This window comes from Homalodisca vitripennis, chromosome 4 (assembly GCF_021130785.1).
Source record: "Homalodisca vitripennis isolate AUS2020 chromosome 4, UT_GWSS_2.1, whole genome shotgun sequence".
In the NCBI taxonomy this organism is placed as follows: Eukaryota; Metazoa; Arthropoda; class Insecta; order Hemiptera; family Cicadellidae; genus Homalodisca; species Homalodisca vitripennis.
Genome location: NC_060210.1, coordinates 117,297,533 through 117,325,135, shown reverse-complemented (window position 1 = coordinate 117,325,135; position 27,603 = coordinate 117,297,533). Strand labels below are relative to the sequence as shown.

General features: G+C 36.5%; 1 protein-coding gene across 1 annotated transcript in view; it reads right to left on the bottom strand.

The window, feature by feature from the left end:
• The window catches only part of LOC124359990 (protein let-756), a 126,484-nt gene that overhangs the window by 5,689 nt on the left and 93,192 nt on the right, over positions 1-27,603 (bottom strand). Inside the window, exon 2 of the mRNA XM_046813208.1 lies at positions 20,449-20,552. Coding sequence (XP_046669164.1) covers positions 20,449-20,552 — 104 coding nt within the window. The remainder of the gene's footprint in view (positions 1-20,448; positions 20,553-27,603) is intronic.

Sequence of the window (27,603 nt, the reverse complement as noted above, 5' to 3'; positions counted from 1 at the left end):
GTTGTACAGTGTACATAAAGTAATTGAATTACGTTTGATGAAACATAATGATATGTTTACAAAACTGATAGTAAATTTGACAAATTAATCATAATAATGATTTGATATGACAGCAATAAAGTATTTTCAAATATAGGAATAACTTCGTAAAATTCTGCCGGATTTTCACGTGTACCGAAAAGGAAGCTCCTTCAAAAATTAATTTTGCTATTTCACACACACAGCTGCCTCAGTTTTGCTACTGATAGCCCGCAGGCTCCTTAACTGAACCTTGCCCCGATAAAAGGATAAAATTTTATAGTTCACTTTGCTCCTGCCTACAACTATAAGAGTGCCCCCCCCCCCCCCGTCGCCATCGGAATACAGAACATCATTGAAGGAAATTTAGACGTAATGCGTACCATACGTTAACTGAACACAATTCTAAATGTTACTATTTATTTGATAAACATTTCAGCAGTATAGAACCACTAAAATAGCTGTAGTGAAAATCTTTTCAATGGCTTTTATTAACATGTTCTCAAACTACAGTATAAATATAATATTAGTTAAATATTGTTATCAGACTGTGAACTTTATTGGTTGATATGAATGAATAATGAATAAAAAACACCTTACTCTCTGAAGCAGTAACTCAATTACGTACTGTAACATTTTCGAACCCTTTTATTTAGTTATTTTATTTGAACTTGATAAAACATTACACATAAATCTTATTTTTATACCTGTAGTTCCTCTTAGAGTAATCAACAAAAAAACTTAATATTATTTCTGGCTTTAGGGACCTTGTCTTGAAGCACAACGTAAGACTAAATGAAGAAGTTCTTGCCTAAATACTGAAAATACTTTAAGTATATGTTTGTACATATATTTAATTAATAATTAATTTATCAGAAACTACAATTCTTTAAAGTTTTTGGTGAGCCTGATAATATTGTAAAGTGATATTTGATTTTAAATGTTAAGAAATAATTACAACTAATGTTTGATATTATTTAAACAGATCATTTCGTCGTTTTTTGCCTATGGACAGACGGTTTCGAAAATCTAGAGTATGTTAAATCTTAAAGAATACTTCTTTAAGAACCACCTTGAATATTTCTAGGATATTGTATGTGACGTGATTGAAGGACAGTGTAAGAGTTGGAGGGTTTGAAAAAAGGAGTGTGAAAATGACCGTGTTAATGTAAGGCATTTACAGGTGGTGGAAAGATGTAAAGTCAGGTGGTCACTTAACCGAGAACAAGAAGAAAGTCACATCGGAAAATCTTTGCAGCCTATAAGAAGCTGCACGTAGAAAGGGAAAAGAATATAATATAATACACATTAAAACAAGAATTAAAATAGCATAAGCAAAAGTAAATAAAAACTATGACCCAATTAAACAAATTTTTAATTACTGTTCAAGTTTTTTATCCAATCAACGCATTACAAATTAAAAACAAGGTCATGTTATGAATGGAATATGGGTAGTACAAAACATGATAACAGACACGGTTTCTAAGAAAAACGCACCGTATTTAAAATTCACTTGCATTTATTTTAAAGAGATTTTACAAAATCTCTGTCTGAGGTAATATTTTGTTGACAACGTTAAAAAAAACGTGTATCACACACACTGATGACGTCAGTATGACACTGAAGAATGACGTCACAGTTCATGTACTCGTATTGCTGAGTAGGTCACGTGTATGACGAGTGAAGTTCAGCAGACGATGACGACACAGTTCGAGTCGCGAATTTGCCAGATAACGCCCAAGGTCACCGCCGTGACTGGCCGCACGTATTCGCGCTTCTGTACAGCGGTAAAACTTGTGACCGGTTACATGTACGGTAATACATGACGTGGCGTGGCCCAGACGCAATCGTCTGGCAAGCTGAAGTTATTAATTGCTGTTTCGAGGTTATCTCTAAAACTTTCATTTCCTTCTTACGTCGCCGGTAATGGCGACTATTTAAGATACGATTAGATTAGATTATTTAACGCTCATCTCGTGTTGATATTGGTTGTTCATTGAAATTACATCATTAGTTAATCTTAGTTTGCGCAAGGTATTATTTGTAAAACGCACGCCAATAATATTGTTAAATACTATTTTCCACTTCGGAAAGAACATGTACACGAAGAAAAACATAACCTCCAAACGCACCCAAAACAAAACAAACCGATATTTTCACGATGTGTTACAGGTGAGTTCAAGGTCACAGGGGAAAGAGCTCATCCACACTCTAAGGTAATTCCAATGAAAGATCATATTCTTATAAAATTCGTGATTATCTAAGATAATGCATCGGAATATTCAAAGGATTGGACGACGACCTTCCTCATCACCTGCAGCGTAATATTTAACTACCTGATTAACTCAATACAATTTTGCTAACTAAATATTTTCCAGTTCGGAAAGATAATGTTCACGAAGAAAAACATAACCTCAAAATGCACCCAAAACAAAACAAGCTGATATTTCCACGCTATTTTACTCACGAGTTCAAGGTCAGAGGAGAGGGATCGCGTCCTTACTCAACAGTAATTCAAGTAGACAATTATTATTAACGAAGCACAATCATATCGAAACCATGATTATCTATAACGCAACAAAATAGTTACCGGGTTGGACGCCCGACCTTCCTTATCACCTGCGCCGTAATATTTAACTCCCTGATTAGATAAGCGCATTAGCAGGAGCCGCTTCTGTGTTTTGTCATTTTTCAGCCTTAGTTGAAGACTGAAACTCTAAACAACAGAGTAAATCCATTGTAACATTACATTCTTACAAAGCGCAAATCATATTCAATGGAACTAATTCCAATTACTAGCTATTTCTCCCATTTCAGTTACAAGACTGTGACTACAAATAATATGTTATCAGTTTGAATATTGAATATTAGCGTTGAGTTATGCGGGGGTAATTTAATCGATTTTAAAACAATTACACTATTGTTAATCACTCACTGTGTCGATAAATTAATGAAATTGATATTTTAGATACAACTATTATAAAGGCAATATTTACTGTAAAATTTGCAATTCCCCAACACAAAATTCACCCAGTTACCTACTGTGTGTATTTATGAAGGTTTCTTCAACAGCATAATGGGCATAATAAGTGAAAAACTAGTTTTATCGCTTGTAGCTTATACGGCGTTGTACTGAGTTTCGGAAACTTTTTTTAGGAATACAGCAAATAAAATGAAATAAGTAAAAGACTGCTAAGTTAATATTAAAACGAGATACATATGCACACGTCTAACCGGAATGTACTAGTCAGCAGCTGAATGACCTACCGACCGACCTACGTACCCCAAGGTCAGCGAGGCCAGAGATAACACGATACAGTTGGCGACATACTGAGGAGGTTATGTTGGCTGCCATGGAACCGCCACCAGGTGGGCCAATTATGGCGCTAAGTGGCCAACTTGCTGTGAGCTAACCTAGTTATCAGCATAAAGGTGACATAAACAAGATTAGATAATACTGAACTGCTATATTTCATGTGTAATAAATGATTTCTAGTCTTATCAGATAAGTAGCTAGTTAATATATACAGTAATTCTGATACAAGTGTAACTGAAACATAACTGAGACAGAACCAATGATTGGAGAACAGTTGGCCACTAAAAAGTCAATTATGTGGCGGAGTGATTGAATTGGCCTCTAGGTATCACTATTTTAATTTTTTTTTTAATAATTGAGTTTTATTCTTGCAAGGGATTGCAATTATTATTAATTGAACTAAAATAAACCAACTATAAAATTTAAATAATACACAATTTAGTAAGAAAACGGAGACATGTTTATCAGTCTTTTTAAGTTTAAAAAACAAAAAGAAAGGAGTAGGATATTTAATTTATTATCGTGAAAAGAAACATTTATTTTCTTCAACTTATGGAGTTTCTAAAATGTATAACGAAATAATATATAATTTTGAATATCTAATAGAACTAATCCTGGTTTTAACTTGAATTTGTGCAAAAGGTAGAGCAAGACCAATTAATTTCACAATAATGTATAACGTCGTTCATTGCTTCTTAACATGGCATCAAGAAGAGTTTCCATAGGTATTAATTTTGACACTGGCTGTCGAATTACAATGAAATAGAATAATACAAAAGTTTAGTGATAAAAACAATTAAAATATAACAAACCCAATATCACGCAAGTGTCCATGAAGATTGTGGTAAAATCACTTAAAACAAAGTATTTGATGAGTTAAGATGTTATCAAAAGTTAAGATGTTATCAAAATCAGAGTCAAAGGCCATGAGAAACTCTCCCAAACTCGGATCTGCTATCTCGAATCGTTAAGTCGTAGGATATGTAAATCACAAACCCACGGCAAACAATTAAGGTTGGTGAATTCAGTCTTAAATCAGAATAACAATAAAAATGCCGTAAAACAAACAAACAGATCTCCGAAATCGCGCCTAAAGTGATAAAAATGAAATTAAGTTCGGTAATTTATGTCCGACTGTGTGAAAATTAATAACAATATAACTCCAGATATCACAGAATATATGTTAGGGGAGGTGTTCTTTTGATCTTTAGTATGAACTGATTATAACAAATCATTTCGCCCACTACGTCAAATCAGCGTGGGCGAATTCGAGGTTAAATCACATGGCAATAAAAATGTCATTAGGTTGGTCAGCCTGGGGAACGAAAAGGGCGCGCAAACTAGTCAGCTGATAAATGAGACCGCATCACTATCACAGCTACAGAACCAGGTGATTAGTAATTTATGGACCTCAAGCCGTTTTATTGACGTTGTTTCGATGCTATCGGATGACGTTAGTTATTTATCTGATAGACCTTTCCCGCCCATCCTCATAGCTATCAACTGAGTCCATTGTTTAAACTGTTCCAACTTTTATTAGACACGGCCGTATTCTAGTTCGGGTACAAAGGTTTAGGTTAGCCCCCTGTTTGTGTTCGGCAACTGTTTACAGGGAAACAGCTGTACGTAGGGTACACAGTTGACATACACGTGTATCCAAGCTTGGAACTATTAGGTAAAGCCGAATAGTTACGGTAATGAACGTGGATATTAGGGTTGATGAAGCTCCTACAAATCCAGCCAATAGAAACTGCCTCTTTGATTGTCATAGAAGTCAGTGACGCCCATAGTTTTCTACAAATAATCACATAGTCTTACTGAGTTAGAAAATATCAACGATACGAAATGTGAACAGTTCTCTTTGATTTATATAGATTTACAAAAAGGAGTATGAAACCTTGCTCTATTTTTTTTATTTTATTTAATCAGTTTCAAGTCCAATCTGGAATAAGGAAGCGGTCAGAAATAAAATAGGACATTGCTGCCGTACTACTATTAGAACTGATTAAGTCAATAGTTATGCATTCACTGAAACACTCAATGATTTCTACTTATTAATGTCAAAATTGAGTGGCGCACAGATTCGAGTACATTAGATCAAAGCGTTCCTTGTAAAAACTCGGCAACGCTAAATGAGATATGCTCTAGAAAATTGCACAGCTCAAAGTCGTATTTAATGCGAGTAATTCCAACGCGAGATTGCATTCTCAGCGGTTTACCATTCTGACCTTTCAAAAGCAATCGGTTTAATCGCTAGATAAATTGAGGCGCAAGGTGTAAATACGCTGTGGGAGACCAATAATCGACAGGGATGAAGGGCTAATCCGCGGAGTACAGTGTGTCACTAACGCTCAGCCCGGTAACGGAGCCATTAGTGTCCGGTCAGGACTATAAGTTAATGATACATCGATGGGATTAATTTACGGCAGCTTGATGGGCTCTGAAGTGCTAATTTATTTAAATGGCGAAAATATCGGGATAATGTGTCGGATGAAAAAAGTGTCGGTGAAACCAAATCGGGCCTTATTAAGTCATTATATTCAATAAAAATACGGCACAAGAAATTACACCTAAACCTGCTGTCATCAGAGAGGTTGGCCGGCTTTATTTGGCGGTAATATAGTGCGCGGAGTGGTGGAGATGTAAATCAAGATGGCTGTAACGAGACGGTAATCAGCTGATCGGAACGACAGCTGCGCGCGAAGAGATTGCTAGGGCGTCTCGAGCAGTCTGCGTCATCATCACTGCTCCCGCCAAATACCGCGTATTCTGCATTTTTTGGCACATCCTTGTCTCTCAGTTCTACAGTGCTGTTCAGCAATATTTTTTGTTGACTTAGTTGACAGAGTTATGGAGCGAGGTTTTCATCTAAATGTGATTGTGTTAATGCAATAAATAATAATTATACCATTGTGATTTCAGGTGGTCCTACACGATTTATATTGGTTTGATAGGTATCCAGCTTTCTTTGTTGATATAATGAATGAATTATAGACTCTATTTGAAAATGTCACACATAGTTGACAAAGCCTAGGGAAGATACGTATTATTTTTATATAAATTTAACATTTTGTTGACACATCCGTAAATCATGGACACTTCTTTGTAAAAAGTTTGTTTTTGACGATGGAAGGATTGTGAAGGAAACATGATTTTTCCGGACATTTGCCATCGTTCAGTGATACAAAAAATCAGTAACACTACGTTTCGAGATCTTCAATCTGATTTCCTCTTCAGGTAAATAACTATCCTAACACATATTTACAAATTTTGTTACAAATGTAATATTACTGATTTGTTTTATCACTGAACGATGGCAAATTTCCGGAAAAATCCTGTTTCCTTAACTCAGACACGTTTTAAAAAACTTCGTGTAACGTTAGACTAAACATATAAACTTTCTAAACTTATGTAAATAATTTATTATATCACGTAGTCTAATATTTATATTTGTTGCAATATATTCATAGCCTATTATCACTGCTCTACGTATAAGTAACATTCATCACAGCTTTCTGTCCTTTTTTTGTAATCGTGCATCCTTGATAAATCAGCTGCGTACCATGTGGACTGTAATAAATTACTGATGTCACATTTAGTTCGAGCTTACGATTAAAATAGTTTTATTTAAAATTATCAGTGCTTTAAATAAGCAGTAATCTGTCACAGCATTGACAGTCTCTACACAAATCTATAATTACTTGACAAGTGGCATTTGATGATTTCATTAGTATAACCTAATTCCCATGAGTTAACTGGCTTAAACTCAGCCACGGACCAATTGCTGAGATCAACGACTAATAATTAATTTTAATGCCTAATCAACGATAAAGCACGCGGCTGTCGTTACCAACATAACCATTCCACTCAAATACATCGCTTATGTTGTAGATATGGCCAATGAAAATAAGTAAAAGACATTTTTAAAGTGCTACGAAAGTAAGGCACATTTCTTACAAGACTGGTTGTCATAACAAGATGTACGCATTATATTTAGTGGTATTTATATTACACTATACATGCTATATGCTTACGTTAAATGTTTTACCAAACCTTTTGTAGACTATCCTCCACTGGTTGTGAAGAGTCACCAACTACTAACAAAATTTTTTGTAAGTCCAGTATTAATTTACTGAGTTTAACTTTCATAACTTCAGACAAAAAGAGATATATTGTAAATGTTTCAAACTTTAAACCAGCGTAACTTTTTAAAGAGTAGGGCCTAAACCTTTTGAGGTCGGATTTTCGGCATTGTACTATACGAAAAAAGATCTTTAATTTTTTGTACTACTCGACCTATGCTCTCGTTTAAGATTCTTTTTGACTTCTTACAGGCCATCCCTCAAAATAACACAAAAATGGTTGTTACTTCATAAGTAGATTTATAGGTGCAGTAATGACGTAGCAAGTTTTATTGCTTTAACCTTAAATATTTCGGGATTTATCAAGTCCGTGCGAGACTTTATTAACACCCTGTATAATATAATATATAATTCATAGAACTACTGTACATGCATAATCAGTTGGGAAAATGTATGACCTCTATTTCCAAGCGTGCTAAATTGTGTATACACGGTTTTTAAACCATCACTGTTATTTTTTATTAGTTAAATATAAATAGTAGTAGTAAAATAAAATATAAAAATAAAGAATCCAATTACTACACATAATTGCCATAGATTTCATACCAGTCCAACCTTTTACGGGTATTTTAAAAAACGGACAAAACTACAAGGAAAACAAACATAATTCGTGAAGTAAAATTATCCGAACTGCATTGTTAGCTGACATATTTTCAAACTGAAATTAATATTAACAATAAGTTTTTATTATTTTTCCTCCTTGCATTTTGGAGTGTTTGAATTTATAATTTATTACGTCTTTCCTCCAACTTTTCTTATCAAAAATCAGAAAATTCTTTATTTTATAAACATCATGTGTATAACCTCCCTATCTCATGATCTTTTCAATGCTATAGAAGGGGTGGTCTTGTTGTAGCCATCTAGTTTTTGCCTTTCTATTATTCTGGAGATCATGGATGGTCTTGAGTTCCTATGGTAGGTTGTTTGTAAATCCGCCTCCACTTTAAAGGGTTTCTTTAGAAAGATTGTGCGGCAGTGAATCGGCAAGGTGTAGTTGGTTGCGCCTCTAGTAAAGTACGAGTGGGTATCAGCTCCTCGAGTCACGGAGACTGTTTTGGCATAAAGGATTGTTTCCAAGATGTATTGCAAAACTATCCTTATTATTATTACTTTGAACTATATCACGCAATGTAACAATTGCTACCGGAAACAGCTTATTATTTCGATAATGGTATGGTAACAGTTCAATCTTTTTCAGACACTTAGTAACACACTCATGCAAAGAGAAGATATGCTATAGAACGAACTGAGACACTGTTACACTCCAGGCGAGTGAGTTTGTCTACCTGCAACAAGATAGCGCAAATGTCGGCTAATAGGTAGGTTATTCTGGCAACTAGTAACTAAAAGCGATGCCGCTAGAGTTCGCTAGTCTATTTGTGTCACGGTGTCTGGCATTGCGTCTATTATCTATACTATAAGATGTATACTGCATTCCTGAAAAATCAGCCGACTGCCAGCACAACCTGGTAGACTACATAAATTATTATTAATGTATGGACAGTACGAGGAACAAATCTCCGGGTTGGATGGAGGAAAGTTTATTTGAAATAGTTACAGCAAGTGATGCAAAGAGATACCTCTCTCGCAACTTTGCTAAAGTGAGAACTTTGAGGGTCATGCAGCACGTCCAGAATTCAATATTGCACAATAGGGGTAGCGTGTTGGTGGGTAAATTCTGGAAAGGAGAAACGCAAATTTCAGAAGGAAGCGGTTAATAGTAAATCTGCCACCATCACCTCTCCAGGCGCTGCTTTTCTAAGCAGCATGTCAAAAAGAAAATACTGATTACGATTCGGCATGAAACGCACACAGTATGAGCTGGAGATTGACAAATTCTACTGGAAGACTAAGAAGGTTTTTTTTGCTGTCTGCTTTCATCCACCGGATAGCTGAAGCGTAATAATAGTTTCCACTGTTACAAATTTTTCATAAAAATTGAATTTCTTTAGTAAAAAATTCAAATATACTCTCAACTAAATATTATTTTCTTTAGCATTCTCCATTTAAATAATTTAATCTATCTTTGACCTTGCCGCTTAAAATTCGTCGCTTAAAATTTTTATTTTAAATCTCACATTGAGCTTTAAGTAGTCAAAATCTCATACATAACATAGCTATGGTGGGAAGGGTTGTTTTATTGTCAATGTTGAGTTTAGCTCCAGTTGCTCCTTCTCTTTGTGCAGCGTCTGGAATATGACGCTGTCACATAGTTGACTTCTGGAACCTGGAGTCATGTTCTTCTGAATCTCCTCAGAAGAGGTCGGCGATTAAGAAGCCCAAAATGGAAATTCTCTATGTCAACATCAGAGACACCCATGGTACAAAATATAGTGAAATCTATGATCAAAGGTAGTTTCATTGTCATTTTGTAGCAACCGAGATTTTTACACATGATGTAGTTGTGATGGGAAGGGTTGACGATGAAATAAGGGGACAGCCAAAAGGAGCTCAAATTCACGTTAAAATAAGATATTGTTTTCGAAAAATTAAATATTTAGTAATAAGATCTCCTAGAATTGACGAATCCATGCGCGAGGGGCTGACTGTTACAATCACAAGCGGTCACGCCAACACCCCCACCCCAGCCACCCTCTATCAGCACGCTGCCGTGCGATATCAGCTGTAGATGAATGGCTGCCGGCAGCGACACAGACTACAGTACAATAGATGTTAGCTGGACTGGTAGTAGGTGGTATTTGCACGGTATTGGCAGCTTGTCCCCGCCACAAATAGAGCCCCTTAGAATAGCCGTAACACCTCTATTTACAGGTGCTTCCTTCACGTCGGTCGTTACCCCTTCCTTTTTTCTTCCGCCCTTCCTTGTTTTCCTTCATTTCCCCCGTCAAGGTGTAACAAACACCCGTGACTAATACACTATTAAGTCATGTAATTAAAAATAAAAATCGTTGGGCAATCATGTAACACAGACGAGTCCAATTACTTGTTTGGATTCTCTATAGTTGTATCTAAACCGATTCATTACTCAGCATCACTACTGAGATTACTACGGTAGTTACGGAAAGAGTTTTGTCAATGAAACAACTCTACGATTGGAGGCCCGAGCTTAGAAATGAATAGACCAGAAGTAAACACGGGGTCATTGTCCTAATAACTTCTCCGCTATCTCGGGACGCACGCAATATTCGTGATAACCCATGTCAAAAACCCATTTAAAATCGCACCACCAACCGCTTGCACTTCGTGTAACATCAGATTATTTGGCTATATACTGAAGTGTCTATGTGAAGTGCCGTTGTCTGACATCGTTTAACCAGCCATTTTTGAGATCATGGAGTAATCAACATTTATGTTCCGTAATATAGGAATAACAATTTAATATTAGCTAAAGCATGATCTGAGACGTTAGCGGAGATAGTGTTGAAGATAGAAATAGGACGCAGTTTGAAATATAATATTGTAACTCTGATATATATATACTCTTTGATTTGTATGTGTATATATATATATATATATATATATATATATATATATATATATATATATAAAGTATATTTGTGTGTGTAAATTTGGGCTTGATAATTTCAGAACGATTACAGGTAACAAGCAGGCGAAGCAATAAAACTTGGTACCTCATTGCTGCACCTATAAATCTACTTTTTAAAGTTACTACCATTGTTTTATCATGTCAGGGAGATGACCTACAAGGAGTCAGAAGGAAATCTTAAATTGAAGGATAGGTCGAGTTGTGCATCAAATTAAAGTTATTTATTAGTAGAGTATAATGCCGGAAATCCAACCTCAAAGGGTTCACTCCTGAAAAAGATATGCTGGTTTAAATTTGGAAACATTTACAATGTAGGTCTTGTTCTGGTTGGTTTAATATTCTTTTTTTGGCTCGAGTTGTAAAAATTAAACTTAGTAAATTAATACTGGACTTAAGAAATAGTTTTAAGGTAGTTATTGACTCTTCACATACAATGGAGGATGGTCTAACAATTTTAAAATAATGTACATCTTGAGCTATGCTTACGTTAAATTTTCCCCCACCTCCTTGTAGACCATCCTCCATTGGATGTGAAGTCACTAACTACATTACAACTATTTCTTTAGTCTAATATTCATTTACTAAGTTTCACTTTCACATCTTCAACCAAGACGGTATTACCGTATACCATTGTGTTCGTTATAACCTCAAAGTGTTCAAATATTAATCATTACTTCTTCAATTAATTTAGTTTATCTAACACCTGAACAAGTTTGGCGAGAAAGAGTTAAACCGTAGAGCACAGAGATGTATCCTTCTTAATAATATTGTACTTAATTTTTTAGCACAGTGTTACAGTTTGTCAAATAACATATTAGTCTCATCATTTAGAAAATAAAAAAGTGAATTGGAAACCTAAAAGTGGATGGGTCTCAAAGTACATTTTTTCGGTAACTTGAAGAGTTACTTTGTTTACACACCGAATAATGCTTATAAACATGTTTAACTTTATTCAAGGCAGAAAATGTCCTCTAAATGAGGTGTTCGGAAGAAACCGATCTCGGAAGATGGGGTAAGGGTCCTGTAACAGGAGACCAATGTCCTGCCGCCCCCAAGAATAGAGAAGTGGGCTGAGTTCGTGGCATGACGGAGCGAGTTATTGGGTATTGTACCTAATTTGACCGCGCCTGTCGGCCACGCCACGCCGCCCGCGCCTGCCGACCAGGCGATGCTGATACGCGATATCAGGTGACCGGTCTTAGATAGTGACAATAACATAAATAGAGGATGAGCAGTGGGTGGTACTGGTAGACCTGGCGGTCTGGAGGGGTCAACACACTTTAGAGTATGACCTGAGAATACCGCCTTGTCACGCCGTCAAGTTTGATGTTCATAGATAACTTCCCCTCCAAGAATGCAGCGAGCACTGAGAACATAGAGTGGACATCGCAATGCCGTGATATGGCGGATAGTTCTGGGATTTTCCGCTCTGAGCTCTGGCGTCGCTTAAGACCAGCCAGCTGTACGTGATTCGCTAATGTATTTTATTGAACTCTTCATTGCGAACTCTTCATTTATAAACACAAAATAAAAAAATCGTAAACTGGTTTTAAAAGAACGAAACGAGTCGATTTATGTACATTTCTACTTTACTAAATTAAAATAGGTTTAACCTGTTATTGAGGTACCACGCTCTGATAAATTTAGTGACCAACATTGATTATGTTGGCCACACTGTTTGCATGTTAATATCAGCATACTAAAACGAAGGATATAGGAGAATACCTCAGCGGTACAAATGTGCCGTTCTGATCATTTTAGTCGAGAACACTGATTATGTTGGCCACACTGTTAACATGTTGATGTCAGCGTACTGCAGGTGGATTTGAAATCAGAATTACGGATTCGAAGAGAGTTTGTCGCATCATTACATTTAAATTTAAAAATTGCACGTTTTGCAGTGAAATGAATCCTTTAACTGTGAACCTAAAAACTTAGTTTGATAGTATTCAATCTTATGCAGCATTACAAAATGTGGTACGCCACCAATATGGGGCGTGAATTATTAACTCAGAGCAAGGTTTGGTTGTGAAGACTTTCCGGATCATGCTCTTGCACAAACTAAAACAGATTATAAACCCCTAGTCTACCAGACTTCGCTGGCAGTTGCCGTGTCAAAAGGATTTGGAGGAGAACGTCGGGATCCTGCTTTCACGAAGGCAATTAAACCTACGAACCTCTGGTTAGTCTACAGCATGTCTCTTGTAGTTTCCATGTCTAGCAGATGCGGAGACAGTCTCTAGCCTCAGCAAAATTTTGGAACCTCTGGTAATTCTAAGTTATTAGATTGTAGTTGCTGTGTAACAGGACGAAGAGAAAGAAGAAGGTCATGATTATGCTTCAGTAAATTTATACCATGGTATGATTTCCAGGTCGCCTAGGCTACCAGACCTTCCTTTCTGGTGGTTCTCATATGGAAAGGATGCGGATGAAAAATACGAATCGTGCTCAGACCGAATGTAAGATTAGCTCTAGATAGCCTAATCCACCAGACCTAGAAGTTCCACCAGAGAGAGAAGATGGAAGAGAAAGTCCAGATCGTGCTCCAGCGAAATGTATGGCAGGCTATGATCGACGTGCAGCAGTAGGGTACTACATTGCTCATTGACTGCATTTCGGTAACGGGCTGCAGCATTCCATGAGCCAAGGGTCAGCGGGGCGGAGTCCGGAGGCCGTACATTGTCAGGGTTTACGTCCTGTCTGTCGGCCCCGACAGTGATGGCGCTCGGTGACAGACACACCAGTAAACTACTAATTGGTCCACGGGGAGAATTGGCTTAATTAGGGTGTATAAAAGGGGAAAGTTTTTATGGCTTGAACATTTATTTAAAGCTGAAAAGGACACTTTGGACGTTTATTGGAAATGAGTTAGGTTTTAACTCAAAGGGCTTTATTTAATCTAAAATTAAATTAAAGAATTGAAAGCACCTAATTTTAAAGGGAGTCTCGGTACAATGGTAATTAACTATGGCAAAACCAAAAAATGTGACAATGCTATGTGTTAAGCCATTGATTTGGGGAATTATCCCTAAAACTAAAACTTAATATTCAATCATAACATATTAGAAATGTAGGCTCTAAAAGTGTTTGATATAAATATACAATAATAAACCTTTTAACACTTTTTATAGAATTTATTTGTACAATGTACATGTCGAACTCAACGAATTCATTATCAGGTACTTGTAGGTTAAGGTAAATGAAGTAAATTTACTTCATGTTTTTTTTTAAGAGAAGCCGATCCCCTTTTGAGCCTTATTCTGCCCGTCCTCATGGGCCACTGGCCAGTGCGAGGATCTTATCAAACAGAATAAGGGGGAGATTCGATACAATACAAGGTCAATGGTACTGATAAAAAGTGCAAGGGTCACAGACAGGATTCGATCCTGCGCTATCTCTAACTCAGACTCAAAGTCCGACGTCTTAGACCGCTCGGCCATCGGCACTCCCTTCATTTTACATTTTACAGTTTACTTCACTTAACTTGACCTACAAGTACCTGATGTTAAATTCGTTGATTTTAACATTATTCGTTATTTTACATTGTACAAATAAATTCCATTAAAAGTGTTAAAAGGTTTATTTTTGTATATTTATATTTATAACATATTATTTTTACTAATAGTACAATCGTTACATAAGAAATATTAAAAAATATTGTAGAGTTGAAGATAGTATTTAGTATTATATAGGCTTACACTTTCAGTATATTACAAGTATCCTGTAACTTCTGCAAGTAGTACAGCACATTTATTTGCTATTTGTAAAATATGCCCGTTTGTATAAGGATGTTTCAAACCGTGTTTCTGTGTTCTTTTTTAAAAAAAACTTAGAGTATTGTGTAAATAAATCTAGAGTCGAACATTTGCCTATAGGGCAAATAAAGCGTATTTAGGCTCCCTTAAAAACCTTGCAAAGCAATTGTAGATCAATCTAACAAAAAACTTTGTAGAAGAAACTAACTGTGGTGTAACAGCAAGAAAGAGTGAAGAAGTAGCCTACTAGTCTAAACAAGTAAAGACGAAGATAGTTGACATAAGTAATCTGAAGATCCATGTGAGGCTAGCCAACCGGTAGAGTCTCGACAAGTGTACACTCGATAATATAGTCCGGCTGTATACAAACCCACTTAACAGAGCCAATCAGTAGTGCCAATATTGCAGAACGTAAGTACCCTCATCTGCCAGCACTGCAACACTGTTTACAATCAAACCCTGTTTATAGTCCACTATTAATTCCTCTCGTTCAGCGAATGTTGCATTCCAACAATGGTCTTCGGTTATTCTGATACAGGTCTAAGTTAATATGATTGATTGATCATATTAACATTTCAGGGCGAAATAGAAGAAATTATTTTTCAAAAATATGATGTCTAGCTCGATATACAGTTTGATTAAGATTATTATGAAATATATTTTAAATAGATTAGGCCTAGCCTAAATATATATGAGATATACGTATACAAATTATATTTTATTTACTATTTAAAGTGATTTAAGTATTTAAGTTTATACATATTACTCTTTTGTTTAGTTAGGTATAAAAAGTGTCTGAACTTGTACACGGTATTATTTTAATTTATCAGTTTTTGCTCAGCCTAGTATTCTTATTTAAAGTATTTTTTCCTTTGTACTGAAATGTGTGGCATTTTGTTTAGTTTTATAAAATGTCAAAATGGCTATAAGGATATTGCATTTGTGGCTATTGTATATATAATTGACAAAAATAAAATAAAAAAGAAACACTGAAATAAATATCTCTTGAGTATTTTTGTATACAAATACACAACGGGCCATAATTAGTATTTGATTTAAACACAATCAGCAATGACTATTGAGTAATTGACATTTCCGTACACAAAACTACAATCTGCACCTTACAACTGTGCATTTTTATATACAAAACCAAAATTAATAAATGACAAAATTTGAATGGAAACAACTTACTATAAAGAATACAATAACTTGTACAAACACAACATTGAGTGTTAATCAAATAAATAGAGCCTACAAATTGACCTCTTGATTATTGTTGATATAGAGACGTTGAAAGAAAAATTTAACCTTAAGTCTCAACGGAGCAACTATTAACAGCGCGATCCAACGGCCAGACCTGGTATTATAAGTAGCAAAATATAGCGTAACACAAACGCATTCTGTTGTCTGAACCTATTAACTAAATTCAGTCAGTAAGACGTCTAGGTTTTTTCTCTTCAGTGTTTAGCAAACGAAACGCCTTTTCAAATAATAAAAGCACATCCTAAATGATAGCTTAGTATTAATTATTCAGCTCTACAAAGAAGATTTGTCTTTGAATCAGAGCACTGTGGACCGTCTCAAAAGCCGACATTTTCTGGACCGATATCCCCTTTATCATCGAAATCGGATCAGGACGAAAAGATCGAAAAGCCGATTAAGAAAACAACTAGTTAGCTCCTACTGAATGTCAAACAGGATTTTAGGATCATCAAGAGGATTTAAGTTTAAATTAGGCGCGGAAAGCTCAAAAACTGCTCTGCGATGCAGCAATATAGAAAAAAAAACAAAATGCAACACAATTGGGCAGTCTTTTCTTGGCTTGATATTTAATTATTCTTCTAATGATTGGTTTTCTGGGGTTTATCCACTTTCAGGCTTTTGAATGGAGTCTAAAACAGACTTTTGCTATGGTATACTCCGATGGCTTTCACTCATAATAGCTTTATACTTATTACTAGCAGTTAACAGCGGCTTTGAATACGATTTAATTTTAAAAAACATGGTCACCATAAGTATACTCTTTTTAAATGCCATTCCAAAAAATACTGAGATAAGTGATAGTCACTGAAAGCTATTCCAATCTTTTGATGCATTTTAGATTTAAGTTTACAGATAGGGTCCTGACGTCGTACAGTGAAATTGTTTTTATAAGTACCTTTGAAATTTCTCTCCAATATTTTATTGGCTGCAACGGTTTCAGTGACAATTGAACTATTTTCGGCCAGTGTGGAGAAATCCTACAGTGAAGTCTAAAGGGAGAATAAGTCAAAGTCCTTAGCTTTTCAGTCAACACAACTATGATCTAGTGAATTGTGGTATCTTACTGTAATTGATTAAAATCCGAAAAATTGATCAATAAAAACAAACCTAAAAAATTAAGCCAAAATTTAGTTCTTATGACCAGTGAGGCAAAGAATCGGTCCATTAGTTTTTACGTGATTGAATTAACACACACTAACACAGAGAGAAAATGACAAAAATTAAATTAAAGAAGAGTTTAATTTGAGTCAGAGTTAGGGTTATTGTAGCCCTATCTTCCACCCAATCTCGAACTTAATATGTATTCTAAAGATTGGTTTGGTAGGTTTGAATGCACTTTTAGGCTTTTGATTGGGGTGTATTAACCTGTTGCTATGCCAATAAGCCCTATTGCAAAAATAATCATTACCAAGAAAGAAACCAATGTTGAGGCTTGAAAATTGACTGTTAAGTGTATGGTTTTAGAATTTTATCTTCAAATTCATCTGTAGTGCGCTGACATCAACATGTAAGCAGTCTAGCCAACATTATCTATCTGCCTTCTCGACTAAAAACATCAGAGTAGGCCAGTGACACCTCTGAGACATCTTCCTTTGAACTTCATCTGTAGTACGCTGACATCAACATGTAAACAGTGTTGCCAACTGTTTTCTCGACTAAAAATATCAGAGTCGACCAGTGGCACCGCTGATATATCCTCCGTTGAACTTCACCTGTAGTACATTGACATCAACATATAAACAGTGTTGCCAACTGTCTTCTTGACTAAAAATATCAGAGTGGGACAGTGACGCCGCTCAGATATCCTCCGTTGAACTTCACCTGTAGTACGCTGACATCAACATATGAACAGTGTTGCCAACTGTCTTCTTGGCTAAAAAAAATATGATCAGTGTTGCCAACTGTCTTCTCGACTAAAAATATCAGAGTGGAACAGTGACACGCTGAGATATCCTCCGTTGAACGTCACCTGTAGTACACAGTAAACAGCCTCGAGTAAACAGTCTGGCCAACAAAATCAGTGTTCTCGACTAAAATGATCAGAGCGGCACAGTGATACCGCTGAGATATCAATCCCCTATCTCCCCGAGGGATTAGGCTCACCATACTCAGTGTTCTCCCACAATAATCCGGGGATTAGGCAGTGATTGATTCCTAAACGCACGTGTCATATTCCGTGATTTTATATCTCAATAATCGATATCAGTGGTGTTTCCAAATATAATGTTTAGGTTTTTGACCGTAGAGAGCAAGTGGTCACATTTTCAAGAATGAAACGTACAATCAATTTTATAACACATACTTTTAGATAAAACCAAGAAACAGTTGTAAATGGTTTTCTTTTGGATCATCCTTCATTTATAATTTTAAAAATTTAGGCCTGACGCACTAATATTGATTCGTTAAGGAAGTTCCAAACCAAAGTATTGCGGTCTTGTTACTATCAAGCTATTTTAAGAAACAGCATTTAAAAAATACATAAATGTTTGATTACTTCACACATAATTATAGGCCGTTAAAGCAAGAAAATGTTCTACCAGAGAAAATGAATAAAGATAAGAATGTGACTTTTGTACAGTATGAATATGAAATATGACTTTAGGAAAAGGCATGCTTCAATGGTTGTGTGCGTGTGTGATAGACAGATACATGCTTTTAGTGAAGTATTACTTAAGGAAATGACTTTTTTATCAAGAAAAAAACCCTAAACCTTTTGTACACTTATCTTCGGCCTTATTAGGGACCTGTTTATTATATGCGCCCTAATATATTTTTTTACATTCTAATAATTTTTTGTGGAATGGCCAGAAAATTTACCGGGTGTGACTAAGATTTTTTGAAAATTTAAAAAAATAAACTAAAAAGCATTCATTTGTTTATGAAAAGCTAAAATTCAAATGTCGATAAGAAGAAACAATTTTTTAAAAGAATTAAGCAGTTCATTCTTATAGAGTACCGGTAGTCGATTCTAGCATCCCCAACAGAGGCCCGCCGAATGAAGACATTCTTCTGAAGGACAAGACTCTTGGCGGTGTGGCGGCGGGGCGACACAGAGGTTCGCTTTACGACCGTATAAAGCACCAGATAAGATCGACACGCGCACGACCCCGTGGCACCCCGCACTGGGCCATCGGGCCATCGCCATCGGGTGATTTAGGGGGTGACATCCGGAGACGGGGTGCGCCGTGCCGCACTGTGAAGATGTGGTCCTCCTGCTTAGGGGATTAGAATTATAGATTATTAAAGCCTGAAGTATGTTTTAATCTACTTTTTGTGAACAATTGTTGGATTTTAAAATGCTGTAAGGACTCCATAAAATTGAGAGGTGCTATAAAAATACACTCAATTGTCATTTCAACCGTGCGTTTTTTTACAAAAAATAACACTGTAGAGCGCATAAATTGCCAAAAACGACCAAAGGAAGAAAGCTCAACAAAAAGTTCTTTCATCGCTAAACTCCTGATGTACTCAATATTCTTGTACTTAATCTACAACGAAGAGGTGGGAAAAGGTGCAATTTCTTCTTACCGGGTTTGGGACATCATTAATTTGACACCCCAGGGGGCACACAAAATACACTCAATTGTCATTTCAAACGTGCGGTTTTGAAGAAAAATAACACTGTAGAGCGCATAAATGCCAAAATCGACCAAAGGAAGAAGACTCAACAAAAAGTTATTTCGTCGCTAAACTCCTGATGCGCTCCATGTTCTTGTACTTAATCTACAACGAGAAGGTGGAAAAAAGTGCAGTTATCTCCTTACCGGGTTCGGGACATCATTAATTTGACACCTCGGGCGGATGTGGTTGGAAAAAACGTCCAAATTCGATTGAGACGGACGAGTTCGACAGTGACAAAAGTAGAGGTAAAAACCCAACAAAGAGTAAGTGACGAGCTAGGTACACTTGGCGCCGGTGGCTGTGAGGCTCAGCCACCAGATAAGTATCGAGCGTGTCGCAAGTTCGCGTCCTATTGATGCAGCGGGCGGCGAGCGTCCTTCACTAAATCTCTGGGACTGATGAGAGAAGCCCGCCAAGAAAACGATAAATCAGCAGGATTACACCTGATTGGTGGCCCCTACATATTCAACGCCTTCCCCAATAGACCCGATAAAATAACAATTTGCGGTTCTACTTGAGAACTGCCCCGAACTGAATTATTCAACCTCCAATCGGCTCTCCATCTCCACTCGAAATTACCGAATGTCCCTAGAAAGGCAATACTTGCCGACTGAGGAACGGACCCCACCGCTCGTCTTGTGGCAGATAAAATGTACATAATTTATAATGGGCGCGTTGCCTTGAATGCTGAAGAAGAGATGGCAAATTGAACTGGATTTACAGATAGGACTCTAGTCTCTCCAGACGAGAGAATTTTGATTCTTTTAAATCTTTCTAAATTTTATAACAGAACGCTATAGGTCTAAAATTAATAATATCACTTACAGATCCGTAGAGGATGCCGCAGGAGTCCATACACAGATATATACAAGTGGCCACCCCCTGGATCTTGACCTGGCCCGCCCTCACTGACTGACGCTGCAGGATTGCTGAAACAGAAAAGGTCCTTTAGAAGATACACATCAGCGCCTAAAATATTATTTAGAGTTAAGCTCAAGCAAAGTTGTTAGAAGAGGTTCGTTATGTGTAAACTACTGTACTCTAAGGCAAGTCTCCTTTTGTTGTTTTGAGTAGTGCAGTTAACTTTTGGCTGGTATAAATATTTTTTTATAATTTTTTAACACAGCTTTTTATGAAATTTTCACAAGATTACAAAAATAGAGATTACTCGGCAAGAGTTGTAGCGTTTCAAGAATTTTATATATTTTAATCTGGCTCAAAGACAAACGATTGAAGTTAGGTAGGGATGTTTTTACAGTATGTATATAAAAATTATCGGAAACAATAAGTTTTTTAATTTATAAAAAATAGTTTCCTGATGAAAATCTTATAACTATCATAAATTTTGTTTTTAAAATTATATATAATTAAATCGGTAATTAAAGACGTGTCACTCTCTGGCGCTGTACTTCATTTACATTCTGTATGACAGTAATTTATTATCTTCAGTTGATTTTCGAATTGCCTAATTTCCTACTTTAAAACACGTATAACTCCAAGTGGAGACCACGAAATCTGAATTTAAAAACGATGATAACTTTAGTAAATCTACTCAACACATAAGTGGCTATTTTGAGAAGGGTTGATTCAATGTGATTGTTGAAGTTTAGCTCCAGTCCACCTTCCTCAATGCAGCATCTGGAGTCTGACGCAGTCACAGACTTGCTCGCTCCTACAGCCGAGTAAGCTACATTATGAGTAGAAAACTTGGTGCAGATCGTGTCTAAAACATCGTAGTGCACTCAATTGTGTACCTGATAAGTAAATGAGAATTCCTATTCACCTAGATTATACCATATTTTGTAGTATATGTCGAAACGATGTAAAGAGTTCAGTTTGAGTTTCTTCCTCATCAACTTTTTGGATTTCTTCAGACGAGCATGAGTCAGGTTCCAGGAGTCAAGTCTGTGAAAAGAAAGTCAGGTGCTGCACTAAGAGGAAAATAAACTAGACATTCAAATGTACTCAAGTTCAGCTGGTGGTTATTAGTTTTAATATTAATCCACTAATAAACAAAACAATCAACTGTTTCCAGCCATTGAATATGGAACTGAGTCTTTTCTATGGAATAATCGCTCTAAGATACATTGCGTAATCTCTCCTTACAGCGCAAAACGTCCATCTGGTCACGAGCTGAAACGCTGTTCCGGACTAATGCGAAATGGACAGACAATCTCTAATTACAGAAGTGGCTGCAAAAAGCTGTTGAAACCACGTGAACCGGTGATATTGGCGACCAATTAATTGCCGCAGCCGAAGTCACGTACGTCACTGGACGTAGTAAATCATGCACTGATAACAATAAGAGTGTCGGACAGGGTGCTCGCTATCAGTGGCGCGCGCCTCGCAAGTTAATTGGCGGAGTGGAAGACCACTAATGCTCCTAATTACGGGATTAAACCCGCCTTGCCAATTTCCCCGCCAAATTGCCGCCGGAGTGCCCGGGCCGCTGCAAGATGCACCTCATTACCTTTGATTTTGGCGGTCCCTAAGAACTCTTCTTGATTGCGACCATTGTCTGCTTACTGTAGAAAGTTGTATCTTCCGTGCAAGAGAGAGATAATGCAAGTACATTCGAGACAATTTTTGTACATTGAAATAAATGGTTAATAAATCTCAAGGTGTATGATGAAGATACCTACAGTAACATAGAAGAAAAGGGCATTCATATAAATAAATTGTCGATGTTGAATAAAGGACCAGGCAGGACCTTCTTAAGGTTGTGTCGTTGTCCATCCCCTCGTCTACCTGTCCGTCTATGCAGTTTGATGAATACTATAAGTCTTATGACGTGTACAAAACACTGTAAAACTCTTTTGCGTCAAATAAATGGCTATGACTATGAGTATGACTATGACTCTTGGCAGGAAGGACATAGAGAAGATGATACATAGATTTCAATTGGCCCAAGCTCTGGATTTTGGGGTCTAAAGATAAAAGAGCAACCCGTTCTTCTGTGTAACTTTTTCATTGCTTTCTATCGGGTACGGGTTTCTTGCCCAGATACAAGTTACTAGTCCTGACAGCTAAGAGGAAGTGCTATTTATAAGAGGATAATCGTAAAAATGTAATCATATAAGTCGAGAAAGGACGTATAGTTACTATTAAATTGGCATGGTGTAAGAAGAAAAAAGCTGTATTAAGGACCCATCATGTCCTTTTAAAAATCGTGTCGTTATCTGTTTGTCTGTCTGTTATATAACTTGATGAAAGAGTCCTAGAAACTTCAAATTTGTTATAAAGGTCAAAGTTAAAGGCGTAAATACAATTCTAACACTTACATAGGTGTTATGCATGCGTAATCATGATGGGGTTTCTGACTTATACGTGTCACAACGCTCAGGTATGATTTGTTTATTTCAATCTAGAATGTAGGCCTAATTATGTCTTAAGTTAGCTATTCACCTGAGGAAGAGATCGTATTGCATATCTCGAAACGTAGTGTTACTAATTATTTTTATTACTGAATGATGGCAAATGTCCGGAAAAGTCCTGTTTCCTCCACAATCCTTCTATCGTCAATAACAAACTTCAAACTAAGAATACGTAGTGAACTTACTTTGTTGAATTGTTGGTTTCAAAAAAGATTTATACGTCATGACGGTTCCTTCGATACTCTTTTGTATCGGTTTATATTTAGTCGTTGATATCCTTGAATGTAGTTGGAGAACCTCAGACTCTGTTTATGTAGTACGTGGTTTTAATATTCACCTTTCACCATCAATGGGTTCCAAAAGAAGATCGTCCACTTTTTAAGTTACAGCAAATCCAAAGATAGGGGATATACAGAGACAGGTCTTGGAGTTCACAGTCTTACCAAGTTCTCACTTTTGAAACCCTGCTTCACAATCATAACCTTTCTTTTCTCTCATTTCGTAACGATTCTTCAACTGCCCCTTTATACGCACAATGTTTACAACAAAGAGGAAGGAAGTTAGCACTACTTCAGAAATTGTAACTTCAGCTTTATCAAAGATTTACTTCAGTGATTTTTGTGTCGTATTGAATAAATGAACCAACAATCAACTTTGGAATTGGCAACCTAAAAGACCTATAGGGTTAAGGTTGCACCCTATAATAATGGCGATGAAACGCCAATGTCCATAAATTTGATAACAGAAAAAGATGTATCATTTAGTCAGTGTTTAACCTTATTTTGTGCGGATAACATATGACGTATAGTGCGTCTTTTCAGCAGATCACGGTTTGTGATTCTCTACAGCTATGAGCCTCAGATACATTATTGATATCGATTCACCACGCAAATGTCAGTATATGAGTAGACAGTGAGTAGGAAGCTTCTAGGGAGGTAACCCTACAATAGATGATTTACCAACCAATTTTCGCCAGGACATTTATAGTACCGGGGGTGCTGTACAGTGTACTGCGGCCCATCTCGCGTCGCAGGTGAGAGCTTGGCGGCTGGGGAATAGCAAACAGTTCGTTAACCCGGGCAAACATGCAGACAGAAACAAACAAACAAACAGCTCAGCCGTACAACCGCGGGTAAACAAACACGTAGAACACTCTCAGGCTCATCATCGCGGGAACTCCATCAAGGTCGGCAAACGACCCAGTTTTCACAGTCGGGGAGGACTCTGCAGAAATTAATAATAAAGAAGATGACAAGTTCAAAGAAATACCCATTAAAACATTTTTTACACATATTCAAAACTAATTTTACTTTTAAAAATGATATGCTACAGCAATGTCAAAATTTTAACTTGTGTTTTTGTATCCAGTGTTCAACTGTAAATATACTATAAATATTATGCTTTTCAATAATAATAATTTGAGAGTGTAACCATAAACTTTCAACCGTAAACGAAGTGTTAAAAGTTTAAAATAAAATCGTGTATTGCTATAACTTCATAAAAGTGCACTAATACCATTATCGTAGTATTAAAAACTTGTTATTTCGTTTTGAAATTTTAATTTTACTTATAAATACTTTAAGGAATGAATCATTATTAAAATTACGAATTTCTTTACATTTATATGGACATGGTTTGAGTAGAATATAGGGGCTAAAGGTAATAACTTTACTTGATAAAAAACCGAGTATCGAACGATGGCCGAATCGGAACGAGTTATCATTTGGGAATTCTGTTCTTTGACCCTTATACCCCTAAACTTGGGCCTTCCTTAAAAGAAGAGGAACATCTATTGAGTTTCAAGTCTCTAGAACTTTCTATTAAGAGTTATCACATGGACAGACGGACGAATAACTACACAATTGTGAGATGGCTTGTCGGTCGATAATAAAAAAATTTGATCATTCAATAGAAGTATTTATATAGGTTTCGTTAAAAAACAATCATCGGAATTGGCGATAATTTAGATATAGGTTTGTTTTATCAACTAGGTGTGGCTGAGTACATTGGAAAATAAATTTTCGATGTGGTTTTACCAGATTTTTTCGAGAGTTGAAGACAACTCTAGACAGATCTTTCACAGATTATCGGCAACGGTAAATAATAACAGTAATAATAATAATAATAATAATCCTCTATTTCAGTAAAACAATTAAAAAAATTGTATTGCAAGCGTCATTTCATAATATTGATTAAAATATTTATAAACTAAACCTATCTTAAGTTATTATAGGCACAGTCAATTCCACATATTAATGTGTGAACCTAACAATATATTGTATTTTGCATGTTTTGTATATCAGAAAAGGAGAAATAGAATAATAATAAAGTTCTAATTTTCATCCCAGCGGCCCATCGTAAACTCATCAACGGAGTAAAATGCCTTTGCAAACAATCTGAATCGAGATTTGAATTGTTTGAGTTCATTCATTGGTTTGAGATCTCCAGGGAGCTTATTGATTATCGTGACACCCACTTGAGACGGCAGGTGTTCGAACATAGTCGTTCTATGCTGTTCAGTTCTGTAGTTCTGCCTCTGGTTTCGTATTTGTGGACGTCCCTGCCCTGAACCCGTTCACATTTGAATCGGCAGTACAGGGTGACATCAAGAATATAGAGGCTGGGTGAGTTCAAAAATCCAAGCTCCCGGAAGGCAATTTTACAAGTAAAGAGCTGCCGTGGTCTTATTTCCCAACTTCTGACGGAACGAGAGTGCAACTGCAGCTCTAGAAGAGCGTGCTAGAGTGCACGGCGGGGGGAGTCATGTGACTCAGGGAGCATGATTGTTATTTACGGGCAATAAAGAGCACAGGACGGCCGCCAAAAATCTCACGAGGACTGTCACATGAGTGGGGACACTTTTACTGCTCTCGAGGTTTCAAAGGTGCCCGCCTTGACACCAGAGATCCACACGTCTGCAATTGCTTTGTTACCAACATGCACATTACTCTTCTCTCTCCAACACGTGTTTTCTGAACACTTAATTATAAGTCAATAAAACTGTTCAACTCTAGTAATTTACGCCACTTCTCTCGTCGTAATTTATTTCTGAAATTAGATGTTCTGAAAAGATCTGAAAGGGTTTAGACTCTTCCCAATTTTTAGATATTGGAATACTTGACGATTTATGAAACACGATTACGATATGTGAAACAGGTAGGATTGTATAAGCACTTTCTTCAAATCGATAAAGGATTTCTTTAGAACGTTCACACCCTATTTTTGGGAGGAAGTTGAAATGTGAGAATATCAAAAGGTGTAAAAAGACCAAATGGTAATTATTTGTCAGATCATGTTGTCCTTTACTTACCATACTCTAAACTAACCGTCATACTGGATGAAGAGAATGAAAGTTGCCACTTTTAGGCAATCAGTCAGTATTTGTATTGTTACCCAACGATGGTTTTAAATGTGACGGTTAGATTTAAGTGTATGAAGATTTATTACAAAAAATGTTGTTAAATACATTTTAACCCTTTTAATACCCTACAATTTCGACCTCCACCAAAACTAGAGTTTCTGACTATTGATTTCTGGCCCGGGGAAATTCTTCTAAACGATTCACGAAAAACTAGGATGTTTGCTTATAAAATGGAAATTGACTCTCGGCTCCTTTAAATACAGGGCAGAATAGTTTATTGTATTTTTCCTATGTGTTGTTCCTGCCTTAAGAATACAGACTAAAATCTTGTTTCAGTCGACTTCAACGTATGTGCTCAGGCATGTTCTTTTTCATCAAAGGTTTGAGAAGTTCCCTTCCCACAGATGATTGTGAGTGCTCCACTGTTTCAACAATTGTCTGCGTGCAAGAAGCGTATTGAAGGTCAAGAGAGTTGAGCGTCCAAAATAACATCGCCAGACGAGAGTAAACGAAAGGGCGGGGCTTGGCAGGGGTTCTGAAGGGGTGCCTCCCACCTCTGTGGACCTTGGCGGCCTCGGACCCGCGCTACGTCCTCGCTGTCGCCGGATATCAATGTTACATTCCCCGCTTCCGGTCGCCATTAATTATAGGAAGCGTGATCAAATAGAGCAAATTGGCAAAGAGGAAGAATTTTGACGTTTTTTGAGAGCCTTTACAACAAATGATCTGTCATGGGTTATTTTTGTCATCCATTTTCCCCCGTCAAACTGAAACGTTTTGTGTTGAAGCGGATAACGTGGTTCAAATTAATTGTTGCAGAAAAATTGTCACCGTTTTCACTGTTAGAGCACCTAAAGTTTTTTTAGATGATTAATCTAACTAAACATGATTATATAAACGTGTTTTCTCATAGAGTTGATGGTTATTATGTGTCAAAACTAAAGTTCTGGAAACAACAAAAAGTTAACATTTTAAGTAAGACATACGTATTTTTGAGACGTATGTTCTGAATTTGTTTTTGAAATATGCAATAGATTCCATAGTTGTCAAACCAGTATAATTTTTATAGCTTAGCAGACATAGTGTTTCATAACAAAGATCAAAGTCTAACATGTTTAAAAAGCTAACAGATCTAAGTAATATGAGGTTACTGATCACTTCAGATAGAAGTTTTTTCACTTATTGGTCAAATTTACGATATAAGTACGTATTTATTGCATTCATCAACAATGACAATAATATTTA